Source organism: Ailuropoda melanoleuca, chromosome 5 (assembly GCF_002007445.2).
Source record: "Ailuropoda melanoleuca isolate Jingjing chromosome 5, ASM200744v2, whole genome shotgun sequence".
NCBI classification, from domain to species: domain Eukaryota; kingdom Metazoa; phylum Chordata; class Mammalia; order Carnivora; family Ursidae; genus Ailuropoda; species Ailuropoda melanoleuca.
Window position 1 is genome coordinate 2,473,098 of NC_048222.1, and position 20,264 is coordinate 2,493,361.

Genomic DNA, 20,264 nt, shown 5'->3' on the forward strand with positions numbered 1-20,264 from the left:
TCTCTCAATTTCTTTCATTCCCATTCGCCAACCAGCTGATAGCTTTCCAGATTGCCCTCTTCTATAGTACTCTGTCAAAGGTAGTCAGCAGCAGATCACACAATTTGCATGTATTTTGCCAAAAACTTCACCAAAAGTAATAAGCTCAATAGGGAAACTACCTGTAAATTATCATAAGTAAACATTTCTAAATGTTTCACTTGTATAAAGTACAACTGTCCTTTTAAACCTTAATAACAGTTTCTTTTTGTCCCCATCCCATCCCTGAAGCCAATGCCAAAAACTGTTTATGCTTGGTTTGGCTTTGTATTCAGTCTGTGGCAACATCCTGTCTTATGTCCTGCATTAATTTCTGTATTGACTAGAAAAGGTGTGGTTATGCTGTGCCCACAGGTCAAGCCTCCACCCGTGGTGTCTTATTTCCTTCTTCATGTCACGTGTGTGGCATGGACTGGCCACAGCTCCGTTCCACGTGATCTCCCTGCTGAGGGCAGGTTGACGGACAACCGCTCTCTGAAATACTGCCAGTGTCGTGGCAGAGAACAGAGTATGTGGAAAAACTTACGGCTGGAAATGAAACATGTCATTTCTGCTCAGAGTCCATTGATCCAGGCAAGTCATGTGATCCAGACGGACAGCACATGTCAGAGAACTACAATCCTTCCCCCAAGGGAGGTTGCAAATATCTGTGAGCAATTACGTCTTCTTCCACGTGAGCAGAAGAGAAGAAGAGGAAAAGCCTGTTTTGCTTTGGCGTCGTTGAACTAGTACCAGTTCTGGACTTGCCTATACATTGGGAAAAAAATAGAATTCCATTTGAGTCATTCTTTACAGCTCGAGAATTGAGCAGGGCCTAATCTGGCACGAAACTCACCTCTACTGAGTTTTATTTTCAGTGACTCCCATTTTTTTAGGTTTTATTTGCTCCTCCTGCCTTTCCCACCTATTGGCCAGGTCTTTACTGTGCTTTCTTACGTTCTATTTTCTTAAAGTGTAAAATTTCTCATGCTGTTCTCTTATCTGAAGTTCTGGGGAAGGGTGTTCTATCCTGTTTCTGTTCGCCTGACTCTTGCTCACCCTGGATTGTTTCTGGCTGTGTTTTGTAACTTTATTCCAGGGAAACTTGTCGGGGGTTAAGGTATTATTCCTCCAGAGAGATTTTGTGTTTGCTTCTGCTAAGTAATACCGACCTGAGGCCACTTTTATGTACATTTTATGACATTAGTCTTCTTGGACTATGTAAATAGCATATATGTGAATCTAAAACTAACATATGCAGAAGCCTGGAGTTATTAATTTTATTGGGAGGAAGATTTTTTTGTTTTGTTTTGTTTCTTTTATTTGGTTTGTTTTGTTTTGTTTTTACCATCTAGAATATGGGTCAAGAGAGAAAAGCTTTTTGTCTCTCTGAGCAGGTGAATAGATGTATTTTTTCTAGTTTGCCCGTTCAGAGCAGCCGTGGCTTGTGCAGGTCTTGGGTTTCTGTGACAAGCAATAAGGAGAGGACCTTCTGTTGTGGGGACCTTAATTTTTACGTCCATAAACAATAATTGAGAGTCACGGACATTCTCAGTTGAGTTGGGAAATAGAATCGGAAAGGAACAACTCTGTAGCTCTCTTACGTTTGGCTGGCGGACCTGACAGAGTAGTGCTGGTGATTTGGGAATGGCCAGGGTAAAGGATAGCATTTCCCGTGGGGTATGTGTTAGAGGGTTGCTTCTATTTCTTCTTTGTAGAATGGCCTTGGAAGTAAACCTAGTTGAACTAATGTTCAGTTCTGAGCAGTTTTATAAAGGTAACAGGATGATAACAAAGAAGCCGTGGGTCTCACCTCTTTGGGTCATTCTGAGCTGCGGTGGCAAGAATTGGAGAGAGGGACCCCTGGAGATGAGGTCAGGAATGCTGTGAGGCTTCCCCACACTTGTCCTCAGATGGGCCCACCTGCCCCGTGTTTGACCATTGTGTCAGTAATTGATTTTTTGGCTTTCAGCTTCAATTACTATTGGGCTGCTCTGGGCAGTGGATTTGGCCCTCATTAAATGTTAGGCCTTTGTCAGCTGACACTGAAGCTTCATCAGACAGGGGCGCTGGAGAGACACCATGGAGGAGAAGCATTTGCTCTCCTGAACTATGGCTCCCTCAGGGCACAGCTGCCTGCAGCCCTCAGCCCGCCCTCTCTCAGGCCGCTGCAGAACCTTCCCAGTGGGGAGCTTTCCCTCACACTCCTGGGCTTGCATTTCCAGCCAGTCTTGCAGGTGCAGAGCTCCGAAAGCTTCTCTGCAACCCAGTGAGCTCCACAGGCACCCTCCCTAGTAAGGTCTGGATCCCCTTGCTTGGTCCTCCCTTCAGCCCAAGGGGGGGCAGCTCGTCTTCTGTCACTTAGAGCTCTTACTTCTCACATGCCACCCCCTCCTTTCTCCAGTGTGCTGAGTTAGTAATTCTTCATACTAATATTTCCTCATTCAGTTCACTGTGTGGTTTCTCTCTCCTGACTGGATGGACTGATACAACCATAGACTTGTCTTTTTGCCTATTATTGAATATCAAACCGTTTGGATCATAGTTTGGCCTTACTTGGTCATTTTTAATGGTCTTCCAGAGTTGACATCTAATCTTTAATGTAGGAAATACATTGATAGATATTGATCAATTTCGGGTATGTTTCTCATTTAGGGTTGACCATACTATTATGTTTTCTACATAAATAAAAATAAAATATATTTTTGTGTAATTTAGCTGTGATTGCATTTTCTCTTCATATTTTCCAGAATTTTTCTGACTTTTTGGGGGAAGGGGGAAAAAACCCACAGCCAATACACACACGCACATACACACATGCACATACACACACACACACACAGAAAGGGAGAGAGCACACATGTGCTTAATGTAAGGAACAAGTTACTTTTGTAAACGTGATTGTTCCTAGCTATCAAATTATGTCGTTTCTTCTCATCTTAGGTTAATCCTCATTTTTTAAAAAGATTTTATTATTTATTTGAGTGAGAACGAAAGTGAGAGAGATCACAGAGGGAGAGGGAGAAGCAGGCTCCCCGCTGAGCAGGGAGCCCAGTGTAGGGCTCCTGGGGCTGGATCCCAAGACCTGAGCCAAAGTCAGAAGCTTCACCACCTGAGTCCCCCAGGCCCCTCTTAGGTTAATCCTCTTAAAGAGCTGGAGACTTTTCTTCCCATTACTATACATTTTTGTTATGTGTGCCCCTAATCTGTAACTTTGGAAGTGTATGGTAATTTACTGGGTGTATGTATTACATTGTCTTACCTCATAGCCTCATAGTTAAAAAGCTTTTTGTTTGTTTGTTTGTTTTGTTTTCTGTCAGAAATGTCTTTGGCGGCTTTGCTAAAATGGTCATTTCTGTTTTCACTTTTTTTTTTTTTTAGGTGTTTGTATACTGTGCAATAAATAACCTACCTGGAAAATTCCTTGACTAATATTTCTAAGTAAATCACAAAATGTCATCAAATAATGACGGTGATATAAAGATTTCGTGTTACATCTCATCTTTCCTGGAAACAGTGTAATATTTTGTCATCAAACATGATACTGGACTTAAGGTTGAGATATATTTGGCCCATATGTTACGAATACCCTTAGTCTTGTTTTACTAAGCACTTTTTTCAGTAAAATAAGTAATAAGTAGGCACATATGCCCTCTGAGCAAATTTTGAATTTACCACTTTTTTGGGTCTTTGTTGTGTTTGTTTTAGCACAAGTGTTACATTTGATTTGAAAGCAAAATCTATGTTAAACTTTATGTTTTTTTTAATTTATTTTTTATTTAACAATAAATAGTTAATAAGATAACATAAAAAATTAACAAGAATGTTGGGAAGGAGATATTTGATCATGACATTTTTGGGTTAGATGTAATTTTTGTGGTGTACTGTTTGAAATTTCTATGTAAATTTCATACATTATACATATATATCCAATTTGTTTTCTGGAAAAAATAGACTATCAAGTCAATATTAAAGTACTTCATAGTCAAAAAGATAACCCCTCTTCATTGAACAGTGGGCTTCAGGACATTGTATTGGAAGGCAATGAAATAAATGATTTATTTGTGTGCAACTTAAGATATAAAATGACTTGTGAAGATGAGAAGGGTATTCTCAGGAACTGTAGCATTCATGTGAAAAAAATGAGCAAACCCTTCCAGAAACAATTTGTTAAAGTAAAACAACCCCAAAATTTATGAAAATCTTTCTACCAAATGCGATTCTTTTTTTTTTTTTCAAGTTTTTATTGAAATTCTAGTCAGTTAACCTACATGTAATAGTGATTCGGCACTTCCATACAACACCTCGTGCTCATCACAAGTGCCTTCCTTCACCTGTCACCTACTTCACCCATCCCCCCTCCTCCCCTCTGTGACCATCAGTGCATTCTCTAGAGTTAAGAGTCTGTTTCTTGGTTTGCCTTTCTCTTTTTTTTTCCTATGCTCATTTGTTTTGTTTCTAAAATTCCACATATGAGCAAAATCACATGGTGTTAGTCTTTCTCTGACTGACATATTTTGCTTAGCATTATACTCTCTAGCTCCCTGTACATCATTGCAAATGGCAAGGTTTCAGTCTTTTAGATGGCTGAGTAATATTCCATTGTGTGTGTATATATATATATATATATATAGCACATCTTCTTTATCCATTCATCAGACAATGGCTGATGAATGGGCTGTTTCCATAATTTGGCTATTGTAGATAATGCCGCTATAAGCATTGGGGTGCATGTACCCCTTCAAATTAGTATTTTGTATTCTCTGGGTAAAATACCTGGTAGTGCAATTGCTGGATGGTAGTAGGGCTCTTTTTAACTCTTGCACTGTTGGTGGGAATGCAAAGTGGTGCAGCCACTCTGGAAAACAGTATGGAGTTTTCCCAAATGTTAGTTCTAGAGAAGAACTGAGAAGTCTTTGTACTTGCTGACCTTCCATATCAGCTCTGCCCTGACTGCTCTGCTCCCCAGTCACTTCCCTCTCAAATGAGATTATGTCAGAGAAATTACTGTCATGTAACTTTTAGTAAAAACAGTTTCAAATTTTTAATAAAATGGATTCTTTTTGAAAGAGCAAAAAATAAAATCTCATTAAGGAAAAAGCTCGGTAATGTGGCTTATACTGTGTGATTTTATATTACTGCATCCTTTGGACCAAGTGCGATAAACTATAATCACACTACAGTCACCTGTGATTTCATTATACCTCTTAACTGCTTGTAGGGTTTTGCTTTTTGCATGCTATGGCTTCTCTTCAAATCACTAATCTTTCACTTTTTTTTCAGTAGGAAGGAAGTACATTTTATTTACATAAATTTGAGACCTCTTAAATATAAGATTCTCTCTCAAACTTGGAAGTTGATGACCAGTATATCAAAATTATAAGACAGAGTTGTTACATTCGAATATTTACCCAAAGCAAAACAGTCATATAATTCATTTGACTACTGTTTCAAGAGCCATAGGCCAGAGCAAAATTAATTTTTATGAAGAAGAATGATGAATAAAAAGGGGAATAAGGACCAACTCTGGGTTCTCGATATGATTGGTGATGAATTGAAAGGAAATATTTTGGTTACATGTTATAAGTCCCCTATTATACATCATAAGTCCCCTATTATACTAGGTTTCTTGGAAGGTTACTCCTGACTAGAAGATACTTGGAGAAATTATACAGCCTTGGAGTAAGGTGGTACTTGTCATGTACCACCTCACCTAGTGTGCTAGTCAGCTTCTAAGATGGCGGAGCTCCTTTGGCGATCAGGTTGCAATAGATAATGCAGCATCTTTTAGTCCGAAAGTGTCAGAACATAGCAACTGATTGATTCCCAGCAACAGACTTCCATGTACCACCTTGTGGGGTACTCTGCCATGAGACAGTTGAGTTGAAGGCTGAAAGTTTACCCACCTCCTTCTATTGCTACTAATCCCACTACCTTGTAAGCCCAGCTCCTTACATCATTGAAAGACAAGCGCTAAAATAAGGTCCCCCACACAGCCACTATTAGCTACATATTTATTTTTCTTTATCAAGCACTGTGTTGTTGTCATGATGCCAAAACAGCTGTACTTTGCTCTGTTACCCTAGGATAGCCCCACAAATGCCCTAACTGAAAGGGGTGGCAGTGCTGCTCACGACTGTTGGGTGGGCTCACTTCCTACCCGCATCCTCTGCAGCCATGGACATCAGGAGTTCCTCTGTTGGTGATATTCCCAGTGAACTGAGAGGAGACCCTTGTCATGCAAATTAGAGATTGTTTTTATAGAGTACCGTGAATTTATAAAATAAGAGTTGTGATAAATGAAAGTATCTCTTCATATTGGTAGTGTGTTGCCGGGAATCAGACAGTTGCTATGTTCTGACCCTTTCTGACTAAAAGAAGCTGCTTTATCTATTACAACCTGTTCGCCAAAGAAGCACCGCCATCTTGGAAGCTGGCTACCACACTAGGTATACAGTTAAGTCATGGGAAGGGATGATATTGCCTTAGAGTTGACCATGGTTAAATGCTATACTTAATAATTGTGTCTAATATACACAAGACATATGGTGGGAACAAGGACTGTTTTTTGCAGGTTCTTGACATTGATGACAATGAAACTATTATTTCACTATTGAACATAGGATGTTGGGCTTTTTTTTTTAATCCGTTCAATAATTTTTAGAATTTATCCTAGTATACTCAGTTTATTAAGGGTTTTTAACTTTAAAGTACCCATAATGATCATTTTCAAATGTATTCTTAGTAACCATTGTTAGGACTAGAGTGCTGTAGCGTATTGACTTAAGAAGTCTGTGAATCATCTTTATGGATGTACCAGTATTGAATTATCCGTGTGTTCTGGGGAGGAACCCCATGAGGCAGTTCTCAAGGCCTCCAGCTGCAGATAAGCTACTTAAAGATCATCGGAAACCAATGTGTTCTCATAACAACTGAGTTTCCAAAATACATGCTGTGATTAAGTATGTCTTCCTTGTTTATAATGGCTCTGAATCACACAGTTCCTTTGATAAGACCTGATGCATCTTTTTGTTGAATTTATTATTTGCAGATGTGATAAACACTCGACTTCACCAGGTTGATTACAATTAATTCTACTTAGTTTTAGGGTTGTGAAATATGCTCGTGAGTGCTCCCCTCTGTCTTTAAGTCAAACATGTGAATTTATTTCCAGGCATGTCTTTTAGCTCTGCCAAAGCAGTCTTATGCAAGACACTGTTTCTAGAAAGCCTCTGAGGATTTGTTAACTGGTATGAGAGAGGCAGTTTCTCAAATAAAGGAGGAGCTCTAAGGAGAAAAACCGATAAATGCCCTCATGGTGCCCATGCACTTTGCTCTTTAGGATTTTTCAGCTGCAAGACTGGAGTATTGTGAGCCCTGAATCAGTCCTTTCTGGAAAGGGGCCATATCATCTGTTTTTTCTACTTAAATGATTGTTATTCCATGGGTCTGAGATACAAGGATTTGGAGCCTGGGGAAAAGGATAGGCTATAACAGGAATAATGAGCAGATTTTTAATTCCTCTCTGTTTTCTCTAGTACAGGGAAAAGGAGTTCTTCCCATGATCTGGCCTCCCTCCTCTCAGGAAACATGTTGGGATTTGAAGCCAAAGAACAGTGAGTGTTAAAAGTATTCTTTTGCCTCTCCTTGTTCTCTCGTTGTGTGTTTCACTTAGGGGATGCTCTCAAACGTATGGTTTTGTCAGCCTTAAAAGTAAAGCAGCTAGTTATTTTACCAGAAAAATCAGTTTATTTGGGCATAGCAGAAGAATTGTAATTTGGGACACACAAGCTGTGGCAAACTATAGGCAAATCCAGCAATCAAAGGAGAGGAATATTACTGGGTAGAGAAAAGGAGGAGGTTGGAAGGTCCTGCTTTAAAGGAAAGCCCATTGGAGGAAAGTGAGAGTTCAAGGTGGTGACAGTTTCTCATTGGCTAGTTGTGGTATTTTCTTATTGGCTGAGCTTGTTGCTGGGCAAGGAGAAATTCTTCCTTCCTCCTGTAGGAGTAGTAAAGTATGCTTCTTCCTGTTGGGAATGCAATGGAACAGAATAGATAAAGCATCAGAGTTCCCCCTTCTGGCCTCCTGACTCCATTTTTAAATGAGTATTTTTTTACTCAGTTTCATAGTTTAGACAGGGTTGTGCTGGTAAATGTTTAATGACTGGCTCTATGAGAAAAGTAAGCGTGTGCGCACACACACACACACATGTTAATAAAATTCCTGATACTGCTTGCAGGTTGATGCAAAAATTTCTATTAAATATTTCTTTATATAGTTTAGAAATAAATTTTAAGCTAAAGTGTTTCCTTGATTTTCAGATTAGACATATAACTTCAAATGAATTGCTATTTCTTGCAAAAGCTATTAATCATTTTTACAATTTTATTGCCAAAAAGAGTGTCACAAAATCAAACTACTGATAACTGCTTCTGACTACCACCCATTTCATCACAGAAATCATTCACACCACTGACCAATGAGTTTAGTGCTGGCATGAATGTTGGTTATTTTCTATTATTTCTTTTTTAAAAATTTCACCAAATCAGAAAAATTTATATCAGAATATTACTCAGATGTCAATAACATGAGCAACTACCTTGCTGAATCGGATAGTTTTTGAATACTGGAGAAATATTTTTAAAATATTTTGGGTTATTTACAGTGTAATAGCTACAGATACATCCTACTTTTTTTTTTAAAGTTTTTATGTATTTATTCGAGAGAAAAAGTGAGTGAGAGAGAGCACAAGCAGGGGGAGAGGCAGAGGGAGAGGGAGAAGCAGTCTCCCCGCTGATCAGGGAACCCGATGTGGGGCTTGATCCAGGACTCCGGGATCATGACCTGAGCTGAAGGCAGACGCTTAACCAACTGAGCCGCCCAGGCGCCCTACTTTTAAGTTTAATCCATACTTTCTTCAAGACATTCTAGATAGAAGTTACTGTATTTTTCTATTGGTTTACAGAACCTGGGATTTTTTTTTTAAGTTTCCAGCAGAAATAGAAGACACCTGACCAAGAATGTATCATCAGAGAACTGAATTCAAAAGTCATTACAAATAATCTATTCTCTGTGTGACCGTGTTACCAATACGATATATAATTAGTCTTATTCATTTCAGTTTGTTTTCCATTTCAGAATTTGCTTATTTTCCTTTTGATTTAATTTTATTTCTTGAACGTATGAAACATTAACATGGTTCACATTTCCCTCGTTTTTACACAAAAGTAGCACTTGATACACAGTTTTTTTTCCTTCTTTCTTCACTTCACAATATATCATAGAGCTCTTTCTCTACTAGCACAAGAAGGGATCCCAACCAGGGGAGAGTTCATCCACGTGATGCGCAACAAGCCAATAAAAACCGACATGAAGCTTTTGCAGCAAAGGAAGATAAGCTATTGATTGGTGTGGTGCCACCCAGGAGAACAGGGAGTTAATGCTCAAAAGCCCTGAACTGCCCGTTGGCTTATAAGCAGGGGATTTAAAGGGTGAAAATTCAGGGTGAGGGTGTCAGGGACTTGGATCAATGTCTTGATTCATCAGGGATTAGGCCAGCTGAAACTTTTCCTTTCTTCATCATCTTGTCCCTTGTGGCATCTTCCTTTCTGGTATTCGTGTGGTTGGAGTGATGTGGTCGTTCTGCTTCAGGGCCTGGTCCTTGCACTTTAGGGACCCAAAATTGGGGAACATTCTTGGCAGATTGCTGTGGTGACGTCATAGCTAGAGGTTCAGGGCAGGAGTTCTATATCCTGTGACTAGTATTAAGCTGCAGTGTTCTTGTTTTTTCTTGCAAACATGGCGCATGACGTTTGTTATCTCAGGCAGAAACGCATCCCACAGACTTTTGGGGGAGTCAACTTTATGTTTTTCTTGTGGCAATTTTACGGGTTTTTACAGGGCTACGTGACTCTGGCCAGAGGCAGCTAGGAGCCATACGTCTAAACTGTGGGGTCTCTGGGGGCTTGCATCCCCAGTTTCAAGATGATTCCCATTCATTTTTACGGCTTCCCAGGTGCTCTAGTGTGAGTCTGACCTGGAGAGTGTTAATCCTTTCCCCTGAAGGACATTAACATATTTCCAATATTTTATGTTATAATAATGGTACACAAGCAACTTGGTTCATCTTTGTTATTTCACGTGTGTGCAATTGTGTTTGCAGGGTGGATTCTTAGAGGTTAAGGCATATGTTGTTTGATTTTACTAAATGTCTCCACTGTACATATTACATTGTTTTACACTCCCACCAGCAATGTGTAAGCATGTGCATTTCTCCTCAGCTGGGTGGGTTGTGGGATTTTTGACCTTCGGATAGGCAGGAATGGATGGATATTCCCTATATAGTTTTAAAATTTGCCCTTTATTTTGCTTATAAATGAACTTTTTTTTCCTATTTAAGGGCCATTTGCGTTGCTTTCTCCCAGTGAACTTTCTTTTCATCTAGTTAAATAAGAATATGCTGAATTGGGCATTTGTAGGATGTTATGTCATTCTGTCCACAAGTACAGGATGCTGTCTTATTTATTCAAGTCCATGTTTGAGTCTTTTTTTTTTTTTTTAAAGATTTTATTTATTTATTTGACAGAGAGAGAGAGACAGCCAGCGAGAGAGGGAACACAAGCAGGGGGAGTGGGAGAGGAAGAAGCAGGCTCCCAGCAGAGAAGCCCAATGCGGGGCTCGATCCCGGAACGCTGGGATCACGCCCTGAGCCAAAGGCAGACGCTTAACCGCTGTGCCACCCAGGCGCCCCCCATGTTTGAGTCTTTTAGGAGTGTTTACGGTTTTTTTCCCTCAAGGTTTTGCAAACAGACATACATCATTTCATTGTGCTTCACTTTATTACACTTCACAGATACTGTGTTTTTTACAAATTGAAGGTTTATGGCAATACTGTGTGGAGTGAGTCTATTGGCGCCATTTTTCTAATAGCATTTGTTCACTTTGCGTCTCCATTTTGGTAATTTTTGCAGTATTTCCAACATTTTCTGTATCATGATATTCATTACGGTGATCTGTGATCAGTGATTACAACTCGCTGGACACTCGGATGATGGTTAGCATTTTTTAGAAATAAAGTATTTTTTTAAATTAAGGTACATTCATGGTTTTTTTAAAGCCATAATGCCATCTATTAGAAAAATTTCCCTTAAATTTTCTTTATTTTCCTTCCCCTTTGTTCAAGCACTTCAGCATTCTAATCTTAGCTTGGAGACCAAAGCAAGAGTCGTTTCTTTTTTCCTAATACCCAGTATTCTCTTGAGGAATGTCAGGCATAGTTTCAGACTCTGTGTGAGTACTTTCTGCTTCAACCATTTATCTTAAAGCTTTTCAATGGGTTCAAGGCCTCAGATTCCTCTCTCTCCCACTCTAATTTTCACCTCTCTTTGAATGAAACATAAAGATTAAGAGCAAAGGCATCAGTATTGTTGCTACAAAAAAGAAGGGGCAGAATTAAAGACAGAATGAATTAATATGCTAGCATATGGGGAGCGGAACTTTCCACGGGCAGAGTTAGTTTTGGCTTTGATTTGTCAGACACAGTCTCTTGCAAGTGACTGCAGTCAGACTGAAATAGTAGTTTTTATTTTATTTTATTTCATTTTTTTTAAAGATTTTATTTATTTATTTGACAGAGATAGAGACAGCCAGCGAGAGAGGGAACACAAGCAGGGGGAGTGGGAGAGGAAGAAGCAGGCTCGTAGCAGAGGAGCCTGATGTGGGGCTCGATCCCATAACGCCGGGATCACGCCCTGAGCCGAAGGCAGACGCTCAACCGCTGTGCCACCCAGGCGCCCCTGAAATAGTAGTTTTTAAAGGGCCAAAAGCAGAGGGGAGATTTAGTGTTAAGTAGACTGGGGCAGCTCAAAAGTTAAGGGTCTTTGGAACAAGCACGGTGGCTGAGATTGGGTTAAAATGCTGCCCTCTCTCTTTCCCAAACGTCCCAAATCCCTTTTTCTTGTTCCCTTCCATTTCACTTTTCTTTTCAGTATTTTCAGAGAGCCAGGAAACCCTTCCTCAGCAGCTCCAGAATCTTATTCATATCCTCATAAAAGAAAAAGTGTGTTCAAGGGGCAGAGCTGAAAATCTCGGAAGTTCTTTCCTAGGCTCGACTCAGGCTGCGTTCCCATCTTTGGGGGCATAGCTGGGGCCAAGGAGAGCAGTTCTGCAGGCTGTAAGGCTGGGGGATGGGCACTTCTCTTTTGGCGCCGATTGTCCCAGCGTTTTTCAAGTCCGAGTTCTACCCCACCTTGAAATCAATTTAGTGGTCACCTAGAGCATTTTTTTTTTTTAAATGAGAAAAGTTAGAACAGGATTTAAAATCTGATGACAAAGTTTCAAGTAAAACCCATTCTCACAGAGTAGTTTACAGGAAAGTTCTGAAGAAAACATAACTAAATGGGTTGATTTACGGAAATGTATGTTGTTCTTGGGAATCTGGCCACAGCTCTTTCTCTGAAATTGGGTGCACGGCTCTGAAAAAGAGGATTTGGTGTTTGGTTTGCTGTTGTGTCCTTTGCCCCGAAGTGTGTACTACTCACTGGACTTTACTAACTTGCCTCTGCGGTGGTGGCCCTTGGTGTTCTTGGTGATGGTCGGACCGCCCGCCCTGCACGGCGCTGGCCTGGCAGCTGCCGGGATGTTGGCATTTCCTGAAACCACCCTCATCCCCACGGGCTCGCCGCTCGCCAGCGCCGGGGGAACACAGCGCACCTTGCTGTCAGCCTTGCCTGCTGGCTTCCACCTTCAAAACGGGAAACAGAAATAAGAGCACATAAGGCACAACTAAAGGGAAGGGTCCTCGGGCAACTTCACTGGGAGATGTTCTGATTGGCTGAGGTCGTCTAGGCATCTGTCCAACCAGAGTGTCGAATGGGCCGTCCTTCTTTTACGTATATTCTGTTATTATCGTTCGTCCAATCAGACGTGGTTATTTCAAACCTCATTTGAATGCATGGACTATACGTGAACCCCTTCCACCAAGTCCCTGAAAGTCCCCAGGCTTTCTTAGAGGGCAACTCGTGTCCCAGTGGTTGACTCTCAAAGGGGTTTTCGTGAGTCTCTAGGGAAGGCGATGAGAAATGCGAGGCCTATAAACAGGAGTTTTGTTTGTTGGGCGAGATCTTAATGCAACTTTGCCCTGAGAGTTCAGCGATGGTAGAGGGCGTCGGTTCTCCTGGGTAACCTTGGCAGCTGGGGGAGGCATGCTGCTTCTGCTAGCCCAGGGTCGTGTTGGGCAGTCTCACTGGAAGCGAAGGCTTTCTTCAGACCTTGAAGTTCTTTCATCAAATGGGTGTTTCCCATGTGATGACCATCAAGGACATGAGATAGGAGCGAGCATTAATATGCACTTGATAATTTTATTTTGAAATGTCCTATAAATGAAATCCTACCGTATTTTTACTCTGCAAAATTCCGCAGATGCGCATCTAGGTTGTTCCATGTATCGGTAGGTTTTCCTTTTTGTTGCTCGGTAGTATTCCATGGTAGAGATAAAGAACAGCCAGTTTAACATTCACCTTTTAAAGGACATTCTGGTTTTTCCCAAGTTTTGACTATTACAGAATAAACAAAGCAAAAAATAAAAAACCAAAACCCTGCTGTGAGCAGAGGTCTTTGTGTAAATGTTGGTTTTCATTTCACTGGGAAGAATGCTCAGCACTGGGAGTACAGGAACATACGTAAACATACCTTTTACTTTTTAAGAAACTGCCAAGAAATTTTCCAAAGTGACTATACCTATTTTATTTTCTCACTAGCAATGTGTAATACGTGGAATTTCTCCACATTTATGCCAGCATTCAGTGTTGTCATTATTTTTTATTTCGGTTGCCTGGTAGGTATATATTGATATCTTACCATAGTCTTAATTTGCATTTCCCTAATGGTTGTTGGTGTTAATGTTTATTAATTTCCGTGAAATGTCTCTTTGTGACTTTTGCCCATTTTTAATGGAATACTTTTTTTGGGGGGTTTTTTTTTTTTTTTACTATTGAGCTTGGAAAAATATATATTCTAAATTTAAATTTGTCATATTTATGGTTTGCAAATATATTCTTCTCGTTTTAATCTTCTTTATAGGACTTTCACAAAACAAACATTTTTACTTTTGATGACATTTGACAATTTTTTTCCTCTCCTGGATGGTTTTGGTTTCATGTTTAAGAACTTTTTGCGTAGCTCTGGATCCCAAAGATTTTTCTATCTTTCTTTCTAAAAGGTTTACTGTTTACATTTTACATTTAAATCTACCATCAGTTTTGAGCGAATTTTTGTGAAAGGTGTGAGGCTTAGGTTGTGTTTCCTATTTTTGCTCATTGGTCTAGCATTGTTTGTTGAAAAGATTATTCTCCTCCTTTAAATTTCTTTTTCATCAGTGTCAAAAACTATTTATCCCTTTCTTATTTATTTTAGGGGGGTTATTTATCCCTTTCTTACTACACAGTCTTGATCACCATAGTATATATAATAAATCTTGAAACTGGGGAGAGTGATTCTTCCCAGTTTATTCTTTCTTTTCAAAATTGTTTGATATTATAGTTCCTTTACATTTCAGTATTAAGTTTTAGGAGTTTTGGTTGTGGATTTTTGTTTTGTTTTGTTTTGTTTTGTTTTGTTTTGTTTTTGTAGAGTCCTTGTGATTTTCCATATGGACAATCCCGTCATCTTCAAGTAGAAGGAGTTTTATTTACTCCTTTCGAATCCATATGCCTTTAATTTCTTTTGTGCTATGAAGGAATTCAGAAGTTGAGTGTAATGGTGGTAATGAATGTCTTTGCCTTGTTCCTGATCTTAGGTGGGGAAGCACTGACTCTCTCTTTATTAATATGATTTATCTGTAGGATACTTGAAGATGTACTTTATCAGACCCAGGAAGTTCTCTTCTATTCCTACTCTGTTGAGAGTTTTTAATCAGAAAAGGATAGTGAATTTTGTCAAACATTTTCTCTGCTTTCAGTACTATGATCATAGTTTTCTTCTTTATACTGTTAATATGGTAGATTACATTGATTGATTTTGAACATTGAACCTGTCTTGCATTCCTTGATCTTTATACACTGTTGGATTTGATTTGCTATTATTGTTTCTTTTCTATGTTCATAAGGGATATTGGTTTATAGTTTTATTTTGTACTGTTTTTATATGATTTTAGTATTGGGCTAATTTTGGAATCATAAATTGAGTTAGGAAGTGTTTTTTCTTTCATTTTCTGGAAGAGATTGTGTAAAATCAGTGCTATTTCTTCTTTAAACATTTGGTAAAATTCTTCAGTGAAACCATCTGGGTCTACAGATTTTATTTGAGTGAAGGTTTTTAGTTACTATTTCCATTTCTTTAAAAGTTATAAGAATATTCCATTTTTCTAATTTGTCTCAGGTGAATTCTTCTAGTTTGTGGTTGCTTGCAGTATTCCCTTATTATCATTTTAATGATCTGTTATATCCCCCTGTTTTATTTCTGAGATTGGTAATTTCTCTATTCTATTATCAGTCTAGATAGAGCTTCTCAATTGTCTTGATTTTTTTTAAAAAGAGTTCTGTTGCTACGGTTTTTCTATTGTTTTTCTGTTTTTAATCTCATTGAGTTCTCTTTTTTTTTTTTTTGATTAATTGATTGATCTTAGAGAGAGCAAGAGCGGGAGGGGCAGGGGGAGAGAGAGAAAAAAAACTCAAGCAGATTCTGTGCTGAACATGGAGGCCAACTCTGGGCTGGATCTCATGACACTGAGATCACGACCTGAGCCAAAACATAGTCAGATGTTTAACTGACTGCGCCACCCAGGTGCCCTGAGTTCTTTTCTTCTCTTTCTTTTTTCTTGCATTGAACTTATTTTGCTCTTTTTTTTCTATATCTTCGTGTGGAAATTTGTGGTAGTGATTTGAGAACTTTCTCCTTTTCTAATGTGAACATTTAGTGCTAGATTTCCCTCTTAGCATGACTTTAACTGCATCCTACAAAAATTTTTAAGTGAACTTTATTTTGAGATAACTGTAGGTTCACATGCAATTGTAAAAAATTTTACAGATACCATGTAGCATTTACTCAGTTTTCCCAAAAGGTACATCTTGCAAAGCTTAGTACAATGTCACCACCAGGATGTTGACATTGATATAATCAATATAGAATACTTCCACCCCGGCAAGGATCCCTCATGTTTCCTTTTTATAGCACAGACACTTCTCTGCTACCCACACTCCCTCTTGACTCTTGGGCCACTAATATAGTTCCTGTTTCTTTATGTCATTTCAAGAATGTTATGTAAATTGAATTATATAGTAGGTAATCTTTTGGGATTGTTTTTTTAAAAATAGAATTTATGGGCACCTGGGTGGCTCCGTCAGTTAAGCATCTGCCTTCAGCTCAGGTCATGACCCCAGGGTCCTGGGATCAAGTCCCACATCGGCTCCCTGCTCAGCGGGGAGTCTGCTTCTCCCTCTACCTCTCCCCCCCGCTCATGATCTCTCTCTCTCTCCAATAAATAAAACCTTTAAAAAAATTTAAAAAATAGACTTTATTTTTTTTAAAGATTTTATTTATTTATTCGACAGAGATAGAGACAGCCAGCGAGAGAGGGAACACAAGCAGGGGGAGTGGGAGAGGAAGAAGCAGGCTCATAGCGGAGGAGCCTGATGTGGGGCTCGATCCCAGAACGCCGGGATCACGCCCTGAGCCGAAGGCAGACGCTTAACCGCTGTGCCACCCAGGCGCCCCAATAGACTTTATTTTTAAAAGCAGTTTCAAGTTGACAAAACTTGGGCAGAAAGTGCGTATATGTCAAATACCTCGTCTGCCTCTGTGTTGGTGTGGTACATTTGTTACAGTTAATGATCTCTATTGGTATATTATTATTAATGAAAATCCATAATTTACAGTAGGGTTCACTCTGTGTTGTGCAGTTAGTTTTGTGGGTTTTGACAAATGCATAATGTCACATACCCATCATATAGTATTATAGAGAATGGTTTCCTCATCCTAAAAATCCTCCGTGCTTCATCTCTTCATCTCTGCCCCCTTCTACCACCAAAGCCTGAAAACTACTGATCTTACTGTTCTTATCTATTTTTCCTTTCCCAGGATGTTCGTAGACTCGTGCAGTATGTCGTCTTTTCAGAGTGGCTTCTTTCACTTTCCTACTGCCTTTTCTTGGCTTGATAGCTCATTTCTTTTTATCACTGAATAATGCTTCCTTATATGGATGTACTATAGTTTATTTATCCAGTCATCTATTGAACTGAATTGTGAATAAAACTGCTATAAATGTTTTGGAGGCATTATATATATATATATATATATATATATATATATATATATATAATCTTAGATAGATCTAGATAGCTCATATATATATGATCTTAGATAGATCTAGATGGCTGACATTTACTTTTATAAGCAACTGTGTCTTTCAAAGTGGCTGTACCATTTTTCACTGTAACCAGCAATGAACAATAGTTTTCTGTTAGTTCAGCTCCTAGCCAGCATTTGGTGGTGTCAGTGTTTTGGATTTTGGTCATTCAAGTAGGTGTGTAGTGGCATCTCATTGTGGTTTCACTTTGAAATTACCTAATGACGTATCTTATTGAACACCTTTTCATGTGTTTATTTGCCATCTGTATATCCTTTTTGGTGAAGTGTCCATTTACATTTTTCATCCATTTGCTAAACGGATTGTTGAGTAGTTTTTTACCATTGAGTTTTTGGAGTTCTTTATATATCCTAGATACTAGTCCTTTGTAAGATATGTGCTTTGCAGCTATTCTCTTTGAGTCTATAGCTTGTCTTTGCATCCTCTTAAAAGAGAGGGTATTAGTTTCTTATGCCTGCTATAACAAATTATCACAAACTGGAGGGTTTAAAACAGAAATTTATTCTTGTATAGTTCTGGCAGGAAGAAGTCAAAATCAAATGTTAACAGAACTGGTTCCTTCTGGATGCTCAGAGAGAGAATTTGTCCCATGCTTCCCTCCTGGTTTCTGGTGGCTTCCAGGAATCTTTAGTGTTTCTTGGTTTGTAGCCATATCACTTCCAATCTCTGCCTTTGACTTTCACATGATCTTCCCTTCTCTGTGTGTTCTCTTTGGTCTCTTTCAAGGACACTTATTATTGGATTTAGGCCCTACCTGGGCCCTTAAGATGATACAAGATTCCAAATTTCCCCGAAAGAACACAGATAGCCCAGAATCTAGGCAGAACCTGAATGGCTGGGATTAAGGAGAATCAGAAGAAAGGTGTTAGGAATGAAATGACATCTATCATGTAGAATTTAATTTCTCTGTGATAACAAAGGAAGAAGGGATTCATCTGGGGAATCCCAAATTTTTGCCACCAGATTTTAAAGAGAAAACTGTCAGTGATCCAATAATATTGTTATATTCCAGTGACTGCAACAATTTTAGTTATTAGTGCCAGCATTGTGTTATCGGGGTGCCATTCTTATAGGATGGTCTTATATTATTGGTTGATTAACATACTAGTGAGTTCAGCTGGACTGTGTAAGAATGTACAAACCCCCCAGAATGTTTAAGATGGGAAGATAGAGGTCAGTTTTATTTATACTAAGTAGAAAGTTGAATGTAGTCCAGTTCTGACAAATTTCAGGATTTTAGAAGACTCGTGGGGCAAGAGAAGAAACCTTAAGTGACAGACCAGTCTGTCTGACTGCCCTCTTATGGATTCTAGCAGCAGAGGGTGGGATTGGGTTGATGACCCAATGGAATAAAGTCAGTGTTCTGATGATCCACAAACTCTCAAAAAGCCAACCATACCCCTTGTTTGGTGCTTAGTTTGTTGTTGTCACAACAGCTGTAGTCTATGTTTGCTCTTTTCCCCACGAGAATGGCACTTCCGCCCCCCAAGTGCCTGCAAGATGGTTGCCCTATCTAGAGGGCTGAAAAAGTTCCGTTGTAAAAATTACTGTGCATTAAGGTGAACTGCTTCAGAGGCCTCTGCCACCATTAACTAGATAATTTCAGCGTCCTGTTAAAAGAGTTGTGGCCAATTAAATCCTTATTTGTTGTGGGTGAATCTGTTACCATTCTTTTAACTTTTTTGTAAATCTAAGCTTTCTCAGAAAACGTGAGTGGCTCTGAAAAGAGTCTTTGGTTCAATTTGGGTTTGTTTTCACTTGCTAAGCTTTACTGCTCGTGAGGTATTACTTCCACTGGACTTTATGATGGTGGCTCTCAGTCTTGGGCAGGTGCACGGCCTGGATGTTGGGCAGGACGCCGCCCTGCGCGATGGTCACGCGGCCCAGCAGCTTGTTGAGCTCCTCGTTGTTGCGGATGGCCAGCTGCAGGTGGCGCGGGATGATGCGCGTCTTCTTGTTGTCGCGGGCCGCGTTGCCCGCCAGCTCCAGGATCTCGGCCGTCAGGTACTCCAGCACGGCCGCCAGGTACACGGGCGCGCCGGCCCCGACCCGCTCGGCGTAGTTGCCCTTGCGGAGCAGGCGGTGCACACGGCCCACCGGGAACTGGAGACCCGCCCGCGAGGAGCGCGTCTTGGCCTTGGCGCGAGCCTTGCCGCCCTGCTTCCCGCGTCCAGATATAGCTTAAAAACTGCCGTGTGATAACGGAGAAAATTTCCGTTAGGTCCGTTATAGTCTGGTGATAGGTTGTGAGGTGCTGTTTGATTGGCCGATAGTCTACCAATGAGAGAACGTTCCTGGGATCACCTCATTTACAAACACGCCACTACCCATTGCCCAATCAGATGTTGGCTGCCTAACACGTCATTGAGCGCTGTGCCTATAAATACCACGGTTGGCCTCTTGAAGTGCCACTTGTTAGCCCCATTGGAGCTGTTCACCGACCATGCCGGAGCTGACTTCGAAAGGCACTACCATTTCCAAGAAAGGCTTCAAGAAAGCTGTAACCAAAACTGAGAAGAAAGAAGGGAAAAAGCGTAAGAGATGCCGCAAAGAGAGCTACTCTATTTACATCTACAAGGTGCTGAAGCAGGTGCACCCCGACACTGGCATCTCGTCCAAGGCCATGAGCATCATGAATTCTTTTGTCAGTGACATCTTCGAGCGCATCGCAGGCGAGGCGTCGCGCCTGGCGCATTACAACAAGCGCTCGACCATCACGTCCAGAGAGATCCAGACGGCCGTGCGCCTGCTGCTGCCCGGGGAGCTGGCCAAGCACGCCGTGTCCGAGGGCACCAAGGCCGTCACCAAGTACACCAGCTCCAAGTAAAACGATTCCAGTTACCAGACAAGCTTTATAACCCAAAGGCTCTTTTAAGAGCCACC

General features: G+C 40.2%; 2 protein-coding genes across 2 annotated transcripts; one reads left to right on the plus strand and one right to left on the minus strand.

Moving 5' to 3' along the window:
* Nucleotides 1-19,166: 19,166 nt before the first annotated feature.
* On the minus strand, nucleotides 19,167-19,712 carry LOC100482073 (histone H2A type 1-H). The gene is made up of 2 exons (XM_034660187.1): nucleotides 19,709-19,712; nucleotides 19,167-19,561 (listed from the first exon to the last, which is right to left on the minus strand). Exons 1-2 carry the CDS (start codon nucleotides 19,710-19,712, stop codon nucleotides 19,167-19,169), a joined length of 399 nt encoding a protein of 132 aa, XP_034516078.1.
* A 100-nt stretch (nucleotides 19,713-19,812) lies between these two features.
* Nucleotides 19,813-20,213, plus strand: LOC100468151 (histone H2B type 1-A). Its single transcript, XM_002915831.4, has one exon. It carries the CDS (start codon nucleotides 19,825-19,827, stop codon nucleotides 20,206-20,208), a length of 384 nt encoding a protein of 127 aa, XP_002915877.1. The 5' UTR covers nucleotides 19,813-19,824; the 3' UTR covers nucleotides 20,209-20,213.
* The last annotated feature ends 51 nt before the right edge of the window (nucleotides 20,214-20,264 follow it).